A 16,935-nucleotide genomic window follows, 5' to 3' on the forward strand; every position below is an offset into this window, starting at 1 on the left:
GCCTGGGGCTCCCAGCCATTGGCCCCAGCAGCAGGAACGGCGAGACAGGGAGTTGGGCTGGCACACTGGGGCTGGGCGCGTCGGACACTGGAGGGGCCAGCATCCCCTCTTGCCTGCCGTTTTGGATGCGCTTGCTAGTTCCAGCCAATGCCCAGGGAATGCTGGAACAAGGAGGCGCTGAGATGCTGCTGGGCGCCCTCCAAGAGGAGCTTAGACCAAGCGCGCTGAATCCAGACAAACTGGGGGTTGATTCAGCCTGTAGCCTTGGCAGCGAGAGATGAAGCCAGAGGGCAGCGGGAGGGCAATGGAGCAAGACGCCTCCACCCCACCCCGTCCAGAGCACTCAGGGCTTCCCTCCGTCCAGGCCTGGCCGAGGAATCCTGCACGAGGAAACGAGCCCTTGGGTGCCAAGAAAAGGCAGGGAGGTGAGGCAGCCCCTGATGCCAGGCGGTGGTCCAGGCCTCGTGGCTAGGAGGAGCCCTGCTTGGCAGTGATGCAGAGCCCCACTGTGGGGCTGGCAACCACCTGGCTAGCCTTGGAGATCAAGGTGTTCGGTGTGCAGGAGACCGTCTGGGAGGGTGACTATTAGGGAGCTGGTGGGGGGTCAGTCTGGGAGCAGCTGCCAGAGGGCTGCAGAACTGGATGGATCCCAGCAGGGTTTCACCTCAGCCCGTCCCAGCCAGGCAGCAGGACCCGCCCAGCCCTGAGTGCCCCCAGCACCTCACCTTTCCTCCTGGCTGGCCCTCCACGCCGACCTGCCCAGATGCCTTCGCTTCCTGGGGAGAGAGCAAAGCAATGGGCACATTATAGAGCCTCCTTCCTCCCACGCTCCCTGCCTCCTGCTGGTGGGGATCCAGGATCAAGCCCCGCACTTAAGGGCAGCTGCTGGGATTCCTGACACAAGAGCGAGGCCCTGTCTGGCACAGAGGAAATGGCCAGCTTTGGCCACAGCCTGAGGTCGGCCACCTAACAGACTTCAAGGTGGCAATTTTGCATCAGAAAAGCTTCAAAAACAGACTCCAATGAGAAACGACTGAGCTTGAATTAATATGCAAACTAGATCCCATTAACTTGGGTTTGAATAGAGACTGGGAGTGGCTGGGTCATTACCCATATTGAATCTATTTCCCCATGTTAAGCATCCTCGCACCTTCTTGTCAACTGTCTAAATGGGCCATCTTGATTAGCACTACAAAAGTTTTTTTTTCCTGCTGATAATAGCCCATCTTAATTAATTAGCCTCTTACAGTTGGTATGGCTACTTCCACCTTTTCATGTTCTCTGTATGTGTATATAAATATCTTCTTACTATATGTTCCATTCTATGCATCCGATGAAGTGAGCTGTAGCCCACGCAAGCTTATGCTCAAATAAATTTGTTCGTCTCTAAGGTGCCACAAGTACTCCTGTTATTCTTGCCAGGTAACTCAACCTCCTGCTGGTCCTGCAAACATGGAAGGAGAATGGGGTGGGGGCAGGGGGGCTCCTTGCTCACATCTTGGAGGATGCTAACAAAATCTGGCCCCAGGCTGCTGGTCTGGGGACAGGCCCTGAGCCCTGCTTCCATCCAGGAGGGGATGGAGGCTCAAGAGACACAGCAAGAGAGAAGCTCCGGCAACGTCTGTTCGCTTTTGCAGTCCAAAGCCATGTCTCGGCAATGCAGATTCTCTGACCCTGCATCCCCGGCTCTGGCTGCCCCCAGCCTCCCCAGCTCCAGCTGACACCTACCCCCAGACGAGGCACTGACAGGGAATTGCTCGCTTGCACACCATGCCCTAGTGTTTACCTGGGCAGACAGCAGGGGGTAGAGGAAAATACCGGCACTCCATGCCCTGCCCTCCAGCCTCTGGACTGTAACCCCATCCCCGCAGCAGGGGTCCTGTCCAGGCAATGGTACTCCTGGAAATGGATGCCAGGCAACATGGCACCGGGGCCACGCAGGGGCAGTGCCAGATGGACCTGGGCATTATTTCATTTGCACCTTTGTACTGAGCGCAGGTTACGGTCAGCTCCATCCAGAGCCCTACCCCAGCCGCTCCTCCCCTCACGTTGGGCTTTGCCACCAGAATTCAGCCATCCCCATGTCCGGCTGGAGAAAGCAGGGCCAGATGCTTGGACAGACCCTCGCGTGGGCAGACATCCCCTTTGTTTCCCGGCCAGTCCGTCTGTCTCCACCGGCTCCGCAGGAAACGGCCAAGGCCCAGAACATGCTCCTCGGCAGGAACAGACTCTCCACTTGTCTGCAGAGGGATGTTTTCCCCCTTCTGCCTTTCCATCGCTCCCTCCCTGGCTTTGGCCACCGCTCACCCTGCCAGCAGTTACGCTGCTCTGCCTGCACCAGCCCCCTCCTCTTCCCTCTGTCCGAGTCACCCTCCCCGAACCTGGTGGCCCCCTTGCTGCTAAGTCTTCTGGACGGTGGAAAATGCGATGTGGGGTTTTCAGGGGGCGAATCAATGCGGCTGTGTTTTGCTCAAGGGGAGCGTGGGCGCCGTCTGTGGAAAGCCAGGGAGGCCCCGGTGCGGGGAGAGGCGTGTCTGAAGCAATAGGGACGGCGGGGCTGGAATTTACTGCTCGGGCCGTTTGTATTTCGGAGCCCACGGCAGGCCACAATGGGTGGGGGGGCATTTGGGTCCGTGTCAGGGGACATTTGTCAGGGTATTAATGGCTGAAGGGTGCAATATGCCCCATACCTGAACAGGCCAGTCACTCTGCCAGCCCTTTTCCCCACTCTCTGCCCATTCCTGCTTCACACCCAAATACCCCAGGCTCAGAGATTCATCCCTATAGCCAAATCTCTGCCCCACGAGCGACATGCCAGAACCCCTGGCCAACTCCCCTGCTCCCACCCAGAGCAGGTGTATGACACACTCTGGAGCCCCCCAGTGGAGGCAGGGCCACATGTGGAAGTTGGTCCTCCCTCAGGAGGACTTTTCGAGACCCCGTCCAGCCCTACGTTCCCATGAGCCTGCTCCAGCCGTGGCTAGCAACATGGCGCCCTTTAAGCTCACGCAACAGGGGCTCGTGCTTTAAGGCCTAGAGTTCTCAGGTTCAACCCTCGTTGGCAGCGACCCAGCCAGGGCCTGGCGCTCCGTGCCCTGCGTGCCGCTCCGCCGTGGGACGGAGGTGCCCTGTCTGGGAGTGTCCCCAGGCCCAGACGTGTCCATTTGCATATCCTCCCTGCTGCTCAGCCTCCTGGCGCTAATTCCATAATTGCTTCCCTGAGCTGGGGCGGGGCAGAATACCATTTTTCGGCTGTCTCAGTAAGTCAGGCCTTGAAGCCAGCGTTACAAAAAGCACCAAGTCAGACGCCTCTGTCCTTTCTCCGCCTAACAGGCGGGCAGGGCGCCTTCCCAGACCGCAGGGAGCAGTGGAGGCGGTTGGGAGCCATGGCCTGTGACGGCAGCCCAGCTGTGGACAGACTGGGCACTCGGAGGCGATTCAAGGACCTGGGGGAGGCTCTGGGTCAGGGACAGGTTTGTTCCTGACACATACTGGCGGCACGGGCCGGCCCCTCACCTGGTGTAAATCAGCCCAGCTCCAGAGACTGCAAGGAAGCTACGCCGATTTGCACCAGCTGGGGATTTGGCCAGTTAGACTCGCAGGAGTTACGGTTCTGGATCAGGCTATTGGTCCACCCAGGCCGATGTCCTGCCTCCAGCCCGGCTGGGGTCTCAGGTTCGAACAGGGGCAATTTCCCCTGCAACGCGCACACACCCTTCCACAAAGCACGTCAGCTGTGGCCCATTCAGCCCTCTGCCTCCCAGCCCACACCAGTGCGATGGGGTGATGGTGGGGGCCGAGGCCGGGACCCGGGGACTGAGATTCTCATTTCTTTTTATTTTCAGTCTCCGCAACGCTAGCCCCTGGCTCCCCGAGCCATCCCGACTCCAAGCAGCACCCGGTCCTAACTCCCTCCAACACTGCTTTGCACGGGTGCCAATCCGGATTCTGGATGGAACAAGGAGGAACCAGGCCTGCTTCTCCCTTGCCAAGGCAAGACGGGGGGCAGGGCAGGTGTGTTGCACTCAGATCCAGGTAAACCAGCAGCAGAGCTGGGCTGGAAAGCAGCTTGGCAAGACTTGACCGGAAAAGCCAAAAGCTGGAAAAATGCACCTCGTTAGAGACCAGGCGACCAGAGCGAACTCCAGCCGTCCCACCCACTCCAGCACAGCTGCCCACCCAGCGAGCGGTTGTAACCCACACACCTTCTGGGTGTTGTGTTCTGTCCCACCACTTCAAGAGAGTTCAGTGAGTCTGCTCTACAGCCTTAGCAATCAGCCAATCGGCTTTTAGCTCATGCGGTAGAAGCTCATGCACTAAGCTCCTGAAGTCCCTGGTTCGATCCCAGTCGCCGACGACTGGGGGGGATCTGTCGGCGTTACACGGTGACCTACACAAAAGGCTCCTGCGGGGTTTCTGCGAGCACCTGCTCCCGCAGCCCATGCCATACAGCGCTGGAGCCAGGGAAGGATACGAACCCCGCAGCTCATGCTCCCGGCTGCGTGAGCTGGGCTCCGCGCCCATCTTACATGGTGGCTGCAGTGCAGTTTCCTATTGCCCTTGGCAGCTGTTTGGGGCAGGAACTGTCTCTTTGTTTTCTTTGCACAGCTCCTGGCGCCGTGGGGGCCTGGGCCGTGGGGAGGGCTCCTAGTGCTACGGCAATACAAAGAAATAAGAAGTGACTGGAGCAAGCTAAGGATGCCCCCCTCCCCACCCCAGTACTCTTACCCTGTTTCCTCCACTGACCCCCGCTGGGAGGCACTGGGAATGGAGTAGCTCTGAGCTCCTCACACAGCCAGCGCTCCTGCCCCGCTCCCTGCAGCACCCCCTCACTGGAATAGGTGTGAGCTACCCCACAGCCAGGACTCCTGCCCTGCTCCCTACAGCGCCCCCTGCTGGGAGAGGCTGAGATGATTACAGCTGCACTGACAAGGTCAGGTTTTCTATTGGCGTCGGGGCTGCAGCTCCGTAAGTGGGTCAGGAGGCCAGCACGGTGAGTGCCAAGGGCATTTCCCCCGCCTGCCAATGTTCCCAACACATTTACTACCAATTTAGGGATTGTTTCCACCAACAGCTCTTCCTGAGACAGGACGTACACCACAAGGCCCCTCATCCGAGCCAGACCCCTTTTGTAAACGCGAGAACACTGGAGGAGCCCATCCTGCACGCGCTGCTGGGCCTGTCCCATCTCCCCCCTTCCACTGCTGGGATAGGAGAAACATTATCCCGTAATGTGGTTTATGTCAGCCCCAATCTGGTGACGCGCCCCTTGATTTCAACACCAAAACCGTCCCTCGTTTCTGTCTGCCACGCTGCTGGCAAGGCTCGGAGCAGCAGGAGCTTGGGAGCTCTTGGCAACCCAAAATCCTGGACCTGATTCTTCAGTTTTGTGCTGCTCTGGGATGTAGCCCTGAGCGAGACCCTCAGTGGTTTGAGCATTGGCCTGCTAAACCCAGGGTTGTGAGTTCAATCCTTGAGGGGGCCATTTAGGGATCTGGGGCAAAAACTGGGGATTGGTCCTGCTTCAAGCAGGGGGTTGGACTAGATGACCTCCTGAGGTCCCTTCCAACCCTAACCTTCTATGAGTCTATGAATCTATGAAAACACTCCCTGCAGCACGGGAGGGTCCCTCGAGCCTGTCTAGAGCTGGCTGGCAGAGGGAGTGTGCTGGGGGGTGTGGATGGAAGGAGCAGGTGGGGTGGGGCTAGGGAGTGCCAGCATCTGCAGCAGACTGCTCTACAGCTAGTTTCCACTTCCCAGGCCCAGAGAACAAGTCACAGCAGCCCTGGGGTGGCTCTAATTGACACTGAGGGGGCTGCACTGGCCCCCAAATGGGCCCACTTCTTAATACCACTTCCGTCTCCACCTCTACAAGTGCAGAGAGACTCGGGGCCAGCTGGGGCTGGGCAGACTCATGTCACCTAATGACACAGTGAACGCTGCAGGGCAGGAGGGACGGCGTCCACCCTGCACGTCAGGGGAGGCCCCTCTGGCGTGGGGAGGCAGAGCTGCTTTGCCACACGCCCGTTCCCAGCTGGTCATGGTTAAAGGCACAGAGCCCCACAAAGGAGGGTGGGAGGCACAGGCTCCCTGGTCTCACAGCCCCACACAGGCCTCAGCTGGCCTAGGGAAGATGAAAAATAAATGGTTGGCCACAACCTCTGAGGATCCAGAGTGCAGAGCTTTCCAGCAGCAGAGTGGAGAGATACACACAGCCGGGCGTAGGGGGCGGTGGTTTTCAGGGTCGAAGAGGCGAGAGGGTGAGACAGAAGGGAGACCAGGAAAGAGATGGGGCAAAAAGTGACAAAGGTAAAAGGAAACTGGCCCTTTCTTGGATCCTGTCCAGTTGCCATTGAGATGTTTGGAGCGCAGCCCTCGCGCTCTGCCGGGGATGAAGCAGGGCCGGTGAGCATGTGCCCCCGCACACCGCACTGTCTATCAGGGCAACATTAGTGAAAGCAACCAGCAGAGCTGCATTGTTTCACTGAGCCTTTTAACTCACACCCTGCTGGGTCTCTCCGGCTGCACCTACTGTGTTAGCCATCAGAGAGTGTGCTGGCTGCTCTGCTCCGCTCCGCGGGATTAGAGGGGGAATGGAAAATGGTGGGATAATGGATCAGACAGCGTTATGTGCCAGAATCAAGCTGGTAAGAGCATTATTGCACTTGGCGGAGGGAGGGGGGTGAAGAAAGGAAGGAGAGAAAATCAAAGAGATTCACAGAAAGAAAGAAAGACATCTAGGCTCCATTGCAGGGGGTAACTGACCATGCCCCTCCGTACCCAGTGCACCCCCAATCAGCCAACCCTGCTTGCTCCCCTAAAACATCTGTATCTGCCCCCCCCACCCCAGCACATCCCTACTTGGGATGCTCAGCTCACGTCCAAAGACACCCGTTCCGGTTCCCTAATCTCATCTACACACACACCATCTGTTGTCACTGCTTAGCCTGGCTTCACACTCTTCTTACAGCTATTTCAACCCACCCCCATCATCCCCTCCTGCACCCTGATCCTTTTCCCGGCTCTTCTCCAGACTCCGTCCAGTTGGCCTGGAGCCGGTGACCATACATCCTGTTTTGGCAGGGGCAGTCCCCTTTTTAAGCCCTGTCCCGGCCGTCCCGACTTTTTTTTGGCAAAAGTGGGCGTTTGTCCTGTTTGTTCTTGCAACTTGAGTTGGCAAAAGCAAACGGAACAAATGCCCATTTGTGTCAAAAGAAAGTGCAGTGCGGAGGAATGTGCGGGGCGGGGGGAGCGGCGATACCAGCCTCCTGCAGAGGGGAAGGCAGGGCTCAGGTGTGGGGCAGGCAGGTCTTGAGCAAGCAGCAAGTGCAACACCAGCCCTATGCGGGGCGGGGGGGGGGTAGGGCTCAGGCGAGCAGCTTGGGCCAGCCACATGCAGGGAGGGGGGCTCAGGCTAGCCCCACGTGGTGTCCCATTTTCCCTTTGGGAAATATGGTCACCCTATGGTGCCCAGAAATTAATGCAATATTCCAGGTAGAAGCACCCCAGAGAGAAGGACCATCACCTCCCAGCTACCTTCCTGCTCTGCGCCGGCTGCCCCAAGCGGCACTGGCTTTCCCTGCTGCCATGGGGCACAGCACACTCTTGTCTAGCTGGCTGTCAGCGCCTCTGATTCCTAGCTCCCCCTCTGCAGAGAGGATCAGGCATTCTGGGGCACTGAGCAGCCCTGTCCAGGATGTGCCCCCCTGGGCGATGCCCCGGTCTCACCTGAGTCTCCTCCAGGCAGAAGCAACGGGTGTAGACCTTGCCCTCCGTCCGCGGGTTGATCTCAATCAGGTTATTGCTCTGCATGCCCTCTGCCTGCCGCCGGGTTTTGGAGGCTTCGGAAAGGCACTGCTCAAAGGAAAGCGGGGGCTGGTTTCACCCCGGGGCCTGGGCAGACACCATCCCTCCGAGGCAGGGAGCTGAAGACAGTCACAGGCACAGCCCCAGCTCCCGGCTAGCGCCAGACAAAGTGCTCAGGGCATTTCCGGCAGCGCGGCCGATTCAGGGCACCTGCCGGCTCTGCCCCCCTCCAGATCTTGGTGCCAGCGGCCGATCAAACCCATGGGCCACCTAGTGTGACAGCCGATGTCCGGCCAATGGATGCTTCAAAGGAGAGAGTAACCCCCCTCCTCTGCTGCAGCTTTTGTGGCAATTTGCCCCCTAGGCACTGCGGGGTTTCCCTGACCCAGCCAGCTGTGGCCCTTTCCCCACCACAGAGCGGTTTGCAGCCCTGCTGGGTTTCACCCTTCCTGGGTCACTGAGGAGGCGACGTCTGATCCCGACATTAAGAAGGCTGTTTGCTGCGTTTGTGAATGTCACTGGCACTGTGGCCAGCAGAGCTCCTCAATCTGCTTTCCCCACCCTGCACAGCCCCAGGAAGGCAGCTCTGGAGAACACGGCCTGGTTGCTGGGGCAAGAGGGATATTAGCCAGGGGCCTGCCCCGCTGTGTGTGGACAGGGTCAGGCTGCAGAGGAGCAGAGCAAATCCCCAAGATCCTGTGTATGCCTCCTGGGGCAGGTGCTCCCCGCCGCACTATGGAGAGCACATGCCTAACTCACCCCGCCAGCCGAGATCTCACAGCAGCCTTCCTGCATCACCATCTCCGGGTCGCAGTAGATGTGGGCCTGCTGGATGTCAAACTGCAGGGGGTGGGGGGGAGGCAGACAGGCAGACACAATCAGATCACAAAGGGTCACCCTGGGCCTCCTGGGGTCAGGGGGGCAGCCAGTTAGCACGGCACCAGGACCCCCAGGGGGCTTGGGAAAGAATCACCTTGCAGGTGCAGTGAACCTAGCCCCCGGGCCTGTACAGAAATCAGAGGGGCAGTGGGGGTAGGACAGGCTCTGGAGTCCCTTTTCTAGGCCAGGACAGCACAGCCCCCAGCCCAGGCAGGGGCTCCTGTCACCAGCGAGGGAGGAGTCTGAGTTTTCCCTGAGTGCTGGCTCAGGAAGGAGCAAGGAAGGGGCAGGGGTGGCCTCGCCCGCCTACACCCACACCCACACCCGCGCACCCAGGCGATCCCTCTCCCTCTGCCACTCCACCCTTCCCTTGCCATGCTGACCCACCCTTAATACTGTCCTCCCCAAGCCAGTTCTCAGAGATCCACCGGCCCTCTCCTCATCCAGCCCCTCCTAGAGCCTCACTTCTCCCACCGGCTCCTCAAGGCGGGAGCATTTATGACACTCCACACCTGGGCCTCCTGTCCCATTCAGTGCTCGATGCTACTCAACTGACCAGGAGAGGTCGCTGCTCAGCAATGCCAGGTGGCAGCTGCACCCACCTGCCTGGCGCCCGGGACCCAGAATTCCTCCCCGGGCCAGGCAGGGCAGGGCCCTTCAGCTGCGGGCTCAGCTCTCAGCACCTCCCTCCCCATGCTGAAGGAAGCAAGCTGCGCGCCTCCCCCCCGCTGCAAACGGGCCCGGGCCCGCGCGCTCCACATTGCCGGTGCGTGCGCGGAGAGACCCGGGGCGGCTCACCGGGACAGGCGTGCCACGCACGGCGTCCAGACCGATGAAGGTATTGCCCTCGCTCGCCACGCCCCGCCGGGGCTCCAGGGGCTTGGAGGAGATGTAGCTGCAGTCCACGTGGACGGAGACCAGCTGGCTCTGCACGCTCAGGGCCATCTTGTGCCACTTCTGGTCAAAGAGGGAGGAAACCCCCTTCCCGGTGAAGACGTTGCTCACAAACTCCTTCTCCTGGGCCCGGGCCTGGAACTCCAGGCTCCTCTCTTGGCCGTTGATCCCCAGGGAGAGCTAGGCACAAAGGAGATGCTCTGGCTTAGGACGCTTTCAGCGGAGAGCGAGGGAGGAGACAGACAGACGTACAGGCGGGCGCAGGGACTGGGCCGAGCTAATGCCAGCCGCTGTGGCCTCCAAGCAGAGCTGGATCCCAGGGGCTCCTTGCCCGTTGGGTTTGGAGAGACCCATCCTGGCAATAAGGGTACAGGGCTGCCCTCACACCCACTGCTATCAACTCGGCTAACCCCACCCCTGCCTGGGGCAATGCGGGTAGAGCCATCCCTCCTCCTTGGGGGCCCAGGCCCGCCCACGTCTTCTGGCACCAGCAGGGTGTCGGAAGCCTCCCAGGATGCACTGGAGGCCGATGCGGGTGGCAGAGGGGGCGTGCGTCCCACCCCCGGCAATGCCAGAGCATGGGTGCAATTGGCTTCATCCGCCAGCGGCGAAGCACCAGAGGCAGCAGGGTGGACGGGGCGACCCGAGCCTCTTTGATCTGTAGCCTCCAGGACTGAAGTGGCCTGGTGGGACCCCGGCGCCTCTATGAGCCAGCAGTGCAAAGACTTGCAGCCACATGCGTTAACACCGCCTAGGGGACACCCTGGCCGGGGTATCTCCTGTACCACATGGCGCTTTACTTCCCTGTGTGTCCGGCTGCTCCAGGGAGCTCTAGTTCCTGGGGCGTAGCAACCGTGCTGGGGAAAACACGGCAGCAGGAGAGAGAAAGAAAGAAGGAGAGAAGGGAAGCAGAGGTACCTGGGGGTAGCCCTGCCGGTCGGTGACCTGGAAAAGGTACCAGTTCTCCTTGCTGCTCTGTTTCTTCAGGAGCAAAGTGATCACCAGGGTGAACTCATCAGGCAAGCCGTGGGGGAACACCTGTCTGGGGGGGGTGGAGAGGAGGGAAAGAGACCTAAGAGGAGGTAGAGAGGCAGCGCTGGGGGCCCCAGGGAATGGCCGGGGAGCTGGCTGCTCCTTTAGCATTGAAAGGGTCACTGCAGCCCAGCCCGGACCCTTACGAGAGGGTGAAGACGAGGGGGAAGCTCAGCTGTCCCCGAGAAGGCAGCCTGGCGGCTGCTGTTTACATCTGTGCAGACGCCTTCTTCAGTCCGGGGCGTCGGGGGCCGCAGAGCCGGACGAAGCGCAAACAGAAGAGTTCAGAGCAAAACAGGAAGTGCCCGCGTGCTGGGGGAGCGGGAGCTGTTTGTGTCTCCAGCAGGGAAGCGTCAGGGCTCTGGGCTGCTCTGGAGGTGCCAGCACTTATGAAACAGGAGCTCAGTGAGGGGCAGCCAGGCTCACGGAGCGCGGAGGGTCTGTCTGTTCTCAAAGCCGGGGCCAGCGTTGGCTAATGCATGCCAAAACCACACAACGATTCCCAGTGCGCCAAAACACACAGGAGAACAGACACCCAACACGCGCCCCCCAGACATCCCGACCCCCACCCCAGACCCCACCAAACAGATGCACAAACGCCCCCAGCACGTGTATCCCACACTCACCCCCAAACATCCCCCAACACACATACACTCCTCCCAGACAGGCAGCCAAATACCCTGACACCCCCTAGACACCCCAACACCCCCCTCACACACACACACACACTCCCAAACAGATGCATCCAACCCCCCCAAACATCTCCCAACACACACACTCCTAGACACCGAAACACCCACACCACCATGAACCCCCCAACCCAGTAGCACAACCCCCCCCCCCCCCCCCACGGGCCTCAAGCCAAATTCTAAAGCAATGCCCAAAGCTGAGGAAGCTCTTTGTACCCAGGCCAGCCCTGACCCAGGGTGGATGATAAATGAATTTCCACTCCTTCCCATGGATTCCTTCCCTGCCCAAAAGGCCAGGGCCTTGCCATTTTCTGCTCCCCTTGACCCAGCTCCAACCAAAACAACAGAAAAATGGCCCAGAAGTTCCCTCTTTTTCCTAAGCAAAGAAAAATGAAAGCGAAGAGTGCAGAGGCCCCAAATCCGAAACCTCTTCCTCATTCACTGCAGCAGCTGCCAACATCTGTCAGAGTCAGAGCAGACAGTGCACGTCTGTGTGGAGGTTCCACCGGACGGACTAACTCGAGCGCTGGTCATTTCCAGCTGCCGAATTGTTCCCACTGTCGCAAGAACATTGCCCAGCAGTGAGTCATGTCTTTACAAAGGATATCGCCCAGGTTATTCTTGGTTTCCATGCTGTCCGGAGCCTGCCAGTAGCTCTCTCAGAGGTGTGGATGGGACGGTCCCTGTTATCTATCCACGGGGGAAGGCCTGGGGATAAGGTCCCATCGCGCTGGGCGCCGCACATACCGTCCCTGCCTAAACAGGCAAGGCTGACAAAGGAAGGATTCTCAACTCCACTTGACAGATCGGGAGCTGGGCCACAGAAAGGTGGACTTGCCCAGGGTCACAGAGGGAGTCAGTGGCCGTGCTGAGGCTCGGCACCAGATCTCCAGAATCCCAGTCCAGCACCTTCACCACAGTGTCCTCTCTCAGTTCTCCCTACGACCCCTCTTTTTGGCAACTGGTGTCTGACCTCAGCCCAACATTTTCCCCTCCCCGTTACCAACCACAAAGACGCAGCCACCTCTGCTGGGCAGCTGGGAAAGGCAGATGGTCGTCACCCACGTTTATAAAAGCGCCCATCACCATTGCCTCTGGTCTCTCTTTGTGTCACTTCAATCAGGAGAACAACATCCAGAGCAGAGCAAGCCCCCCAGAGCCCAGAAAGCACTCCCCAGGGGTGCCAGTTTGGAGTGGGCACTGGAAAGACCAAAGTCGGCTCATGCTGGGGAGGAGCCAGCCCCATTCAGCTCACTTAGGGGGACACGTTATTGAAAGGTACAAGGCTGAGCTGCCTGCCTCAAATGCTGCCTGGTGAGAATAACCCCCCCTTCCACCATCCAGTGCGCTGCAGAAGCTGGGTGAAGGGCAGCAGGACGAGCCACCGATCCCTGCCCCGCCCCCGTGGGAGGGGTGAGAGCAGCGGGCGCTGGCTGCTGTTAATGGGGCCGGGGAGTGAAACCAGCCTGCTGAGAACAGAGGGCATGTCACCACTTACAGCCCTGGCACGGCGGCATGGACTGAACCCAGTCACGGGAGGCAGAGAGATGACCTTCAGCGTACATGTCCTGGCAGACTCTAGTGTTCATTTATAGCCATCAGGACACCTCCAAGCCATCCCAGCATTGGGGGGCTGGCATGGGGAGGGATGGCCTTCTGCCTTCTGAAGTTCCCCTGCAGTTTCACATTAGGTCACAGAATTCTTCACTGGCTGTCTTTAGCTGCTGCCACGTTCCACCCTAGAGGGGGCTGCCTTTTGACAGTGGGTGACATGATTCCTATCTGAACACGACAGAGGGTGCAGCGGATACGCAAGGGGTTGTGAGGAGGAGCCCGGGCAGGTGCTAACCCTGTTCAGATGGTTCCCTTGCCAATCCCTGTGCAGCTGGGTACAAAAGCCGGAGGCGAAGGGAGATACTTCCCGCCCAAGGAGTGAGAGACGCGAACATTTCCGGCATGGTGCAATCGCTTCTTAGGCATCAACTATTTGGCCTGCTCCTGTCCTCGCCACAGAGACAAGCTCCAGGTTGCCTGCCTATCCTGGCTCCTCATTTGCTTTCCCACTGCATGTCTGGTGCATGACCCAGCCCAGCAAGCGAGCACCAAGAGGAGGGGCTGGCAACGGTGCACCCTGAGATACAGATGAACTCAACGCTCCCCACCCCAAACAGCCACTGCAGGCCCGGACCCACCCCCCCAGCTGCGATCACTTTAGCAGCCAGCTCAAGGCGTAACTGGAAAAAGAGAGAGGAGGGGAAACCAAGGGGACTGAAAGCAGAGACTCAAAGAGGAGATGGCAGGAGTGCTTTGTGAGCCAATCACCCTCCAGCAGCTCAGCCAGAGGCCGTGGGCTCAACACCTCTGCCTTCCACACAGCACCGACCGCCAGGCCATGGCTGCTCGTGTGTAGCACCACTGATACGAAACCCACAGCCAAACCAGGAACGTCACCTACCCCCCTTCCCAGGGCTCAGCTTCATTAACAGAGAGAAACATCCACTCTACCCTTCTCCCCAGGCTGGGCTGCCCCTACAGCTCCTCCCTTGGAACAGCTCAGCCCACCCCCTAGGTCCTTTCTCTCCAGAACACCTCTCCCACGTCCATTACATCCAAGCAAAGTAACAACCTACTTAACCCTTTTGCAGCAGGACTGACACCTATTAACAGGCTGGGGAGTTCCAGGCAAACCCCACCAGCCTAATGAGTGGCTTAGTCAAGGTCCCATCCAGCCCCAAATGGCTCTGGAGAGAGACCAGGCAGCTAGGATGTTTTGACAATTTCAGAACAATTCCAAGGGACCATTGTGATCCTCCAGTCAAACCTCCTGTACAGCCCAGGTCAGAGAACATCCCCCCCAGAATCCCTAGAGCAGACCTTTCAGAACACCCAATCCTGAGACAAACATCGCCAGTGACAGAGAATCCACCGTGACCCTTGTCAGCTGCTCCAATTGTTCGGTACTCTCGCTGTTAACATGTACACCTTATTGCCACTCTGAATTTGTCCAGCTTCAGCTTCCGGCCACTAGATCATGTTAGATTATTAGCTAGAGCGTATCATCAAATATTTGTGCCCCATGTCAGTACTTACAGTCTGTAACCGGGTCACCCCTGAACCTCCCGTTTGTGAAGCTAAATAAACTGAGAGCTCCCTGAGTCTATCCCTAGAAGGCAGGTTTTGCTCATCACCATTGTACGCAGCTGCTGGCCCTTGCTGGGGCCCATTCCACAGCCCTGGGGAAGGCACTTTTTCAAAGGCATGAGGGAACTCAGCTGCAGCAGGAGACCTGAGCGAGGGCCAGTTAAAAGCAATTACAACTCGACTGACCCACCACAGCCTGGCAGAATCCAATTCCTCCTTGCATGACAGAGCATTGCCTCTCCGCTTGGCTGTGGCCTGGGGAGCCCAGGATTTCGTGGGAGCCATTCCGTGTCTTGTGACCATTTGGGATTGAGGGGGACAGGGATCCGTATTGTTTGTATGACAGTAGCAGTGCTAGGCGCTGCTCATACACATGGTAAGAGACGGCCCCAGCTCTGAAGAGCTCACAAGACAGACAAGGCCGAAGTGTGACCTCACTTTACAGAATGGAGGCACAGAGAGGTTAACTGACTGGCCCACGGTCACACAGGCAGGCTGTGGCACAGCTGGGAACTGAATCCTGGTCTCCTGAGCCCCAGTCCAGTGCCTTAACCAAGCAAGGCGATGAGGGACAAGCCAAGCTGCTCCAGGCTCAGCTTGGAGAAGCAGCCACAAGTCTCCTGCTGCTCTCTGAACCCCCTGGGTCCAGGCTGGGATCGCCTGGGAGCAGAGGTTTCCACTCTGAGACATTTCCACAAGCTAGCCTCTCTCTCTGTCTCTCATTCCAGCACCTCCACTTCTAGCTGAAAACCAGGCAAACACAAGCCATGGACAACACCACAGTCCTGATGTTCCAGCAGCTGAATGGGGCGGAGGGTGGAAAATTCAAGGGCAGGAAACTCCTATTTCACCTGACCCAGTTTGCTCATCCCCAGCAGAAAGTCCCCTCCTGAATGCTGAGCTCCAGTGCACTTGAGAGCAAGCGAGCGAGCGAGCAGGGCTTCATTAAACAGTCTGAAATATCTGTTTTGGATGCCGACCTTGCCAACAGGATCTAGGCAGCTCTTGGCTTCCTCTCCGCTGTGCCAACTCTTTACCCAGCTTCTGCTTGAGAGTGGGATTAACGGTTTGGACGGGCAGAGGCTCTGCCAGGGCTGAGGCTGTGAGGAAGCCCTGCTGAGTGCGGACAGGACCCCAAAGCTCTCCCCCGGGCAGGAGCAGGTGATTACTGGTGGCTGTCCAGGACCCTCCTCTATTCCCCACTGTTTTTTCATGTGGGGTTCTTTATAGAGGGGTGCGAGAGAAATCAGCAGGAAAGGCTTGAAGTGATTAAGTAACTAATCCAAGGTCACACAGGGAGTCAGTGGCAAAGCCAGGAATTCAGCCCAGGTCTCCTGAGTTCCCAGCAGGGGTCCTAACGACCAGGCCATCTTTCCTCAGGGCCGGGTACCCTCTAACCTGCATTGTGAGCTGGAGCTTGCTAGAGCTGGGTCAGGGACAGGGTGAGCCAGCTGGATGTGGGAGCTGTTTATACCACATGCCCTTTGGGGCGCGGGGCCTAGCAACCGGCTTCCCAAGGCGACAGGTAGCTGGAAGGAGATGGACTCGCTCCTGGCTCCCCCCACTCACACCTGCACCTGGACTAGCCAAGCCGGTGGGAGCTTCCAGTCACTGAGAAAAGAGCTATGCCCGTCCCATCCACAGCTACCCACTGGGCAACTGATGCTGCAGCCCTGATCCTCACGCTCACGCTCACACTCAGTCCTTCCCCGGCACCATGCACGTTTACACGGGCCGTGGGGGAGCCACTGCGCAAAGGAGCGTGCGTGGGAAAGAAGCCCGGGTTGCACAGGATGACGGGAGAGGGCCCAGCGGGGCAGTCTCCAAGCGGCCAGCCCCTGCTGAAAGGAACAGCCTGGCTAGTCACTGCTAAGCATTTCAACCCGCCAGTCTAGACCCATCCCGCTGCTTGCCAAGACGGGGATAGAAAACACACGCACAGAGTGGCTATTGCATAAGGCCCTGGCCAGCGTCCCGGCTGAATTGCTTCACTACATGATTTACTTTCGAGGATTAAGATGGTCCTCGCTGCACACAGCCTGCAGCTGGGACACCCGCGCACCCCCTGCCCTGGGAGCCTCCAACCCAGACCTGCTCTGCCACCCCAGCACGGTGCGCACAACTGACCCAGCTGCCAGCTCCCACACTGGGGAGGGGGCCCTCCACAGCGCGATCCTCAACATCCCACCCAGCCCCAGGAGGGTGCTGGGCTTGGCCCTGTGACCATAACCTTGCCCCGGCTCTCTGCCAACTCTGCTTTCCATAGCACAGAGCCAGCCTCTCTGGATTCGGATCAGGGCTCCTGCGCCGGGCGGCAGGCAGGAGAAGGAGCTATGGGAGCCATGGTGCAGGGTGGGCTCCATGTCTGACCATTGGGCAGGGCAGCCGGAGATGGTGACAAGCCCATTAGTCGGGAAGGAAAGAGGGGAGTCGATTTGGGTTCCAGACTGAGCAGCAGCCTCCCGAGGTGCTGAGGTCCGAGGGGTCCTCCCAG

General features: G+C 58.9%; 1 protein-coding gene across 1 annotated transcript in view; it reads right to left on the reverse strand.

The window, feature by feature from the left end:
- COL16A1 (collagen type XVI alpha 1 chain) overlaps window positions 1-16,935 on the reverse strand; it is a 90,850-nt gene that overhangs the window by 57,996 nt on the left and 15,919 nt on the right. The window contains exons 5-9 of the mRNA XM_073317249.2: window positions 10,498-10,621; window positions 9,484-9,759; window positions 8,566-8,646; window positions 7,729-7,854; window positions 726-776 (exon numbers count right to left, since the gene is read on the reverse strand). Coding sequence (XP_073173350.2) covers window positions 726-776; window positions 7,729-7,854; window positions 8,566-8,646; window positions 9,484-9,759; window positions 10,498-10,621 — 658 coding nt within the window. The remainder of the gene's footprint in view (window positions 1-725; window positions 777-7,728; window positions 7,855-8,565; window positions 8,647-9,483; window positions 9,760-10,497; window positions 10,622-16,935) is intronic.

This window comes from Lepidochelys kempii, chromosome 19 (genome assembly GCF_965140285.1).
Source record: "Lepidochelys kempii isolate rLepKem1 chromosome 19, rLepKem1.hap1, whole genome shotgun sequence".
In the NCBI taxonomy this organism is placed as follows: domain Eukaryota; kingdom Metazoa; phylum Chordata; order Testudines; family Cheloniidae; genus Lepidochelys; species Lepidochelys kempii.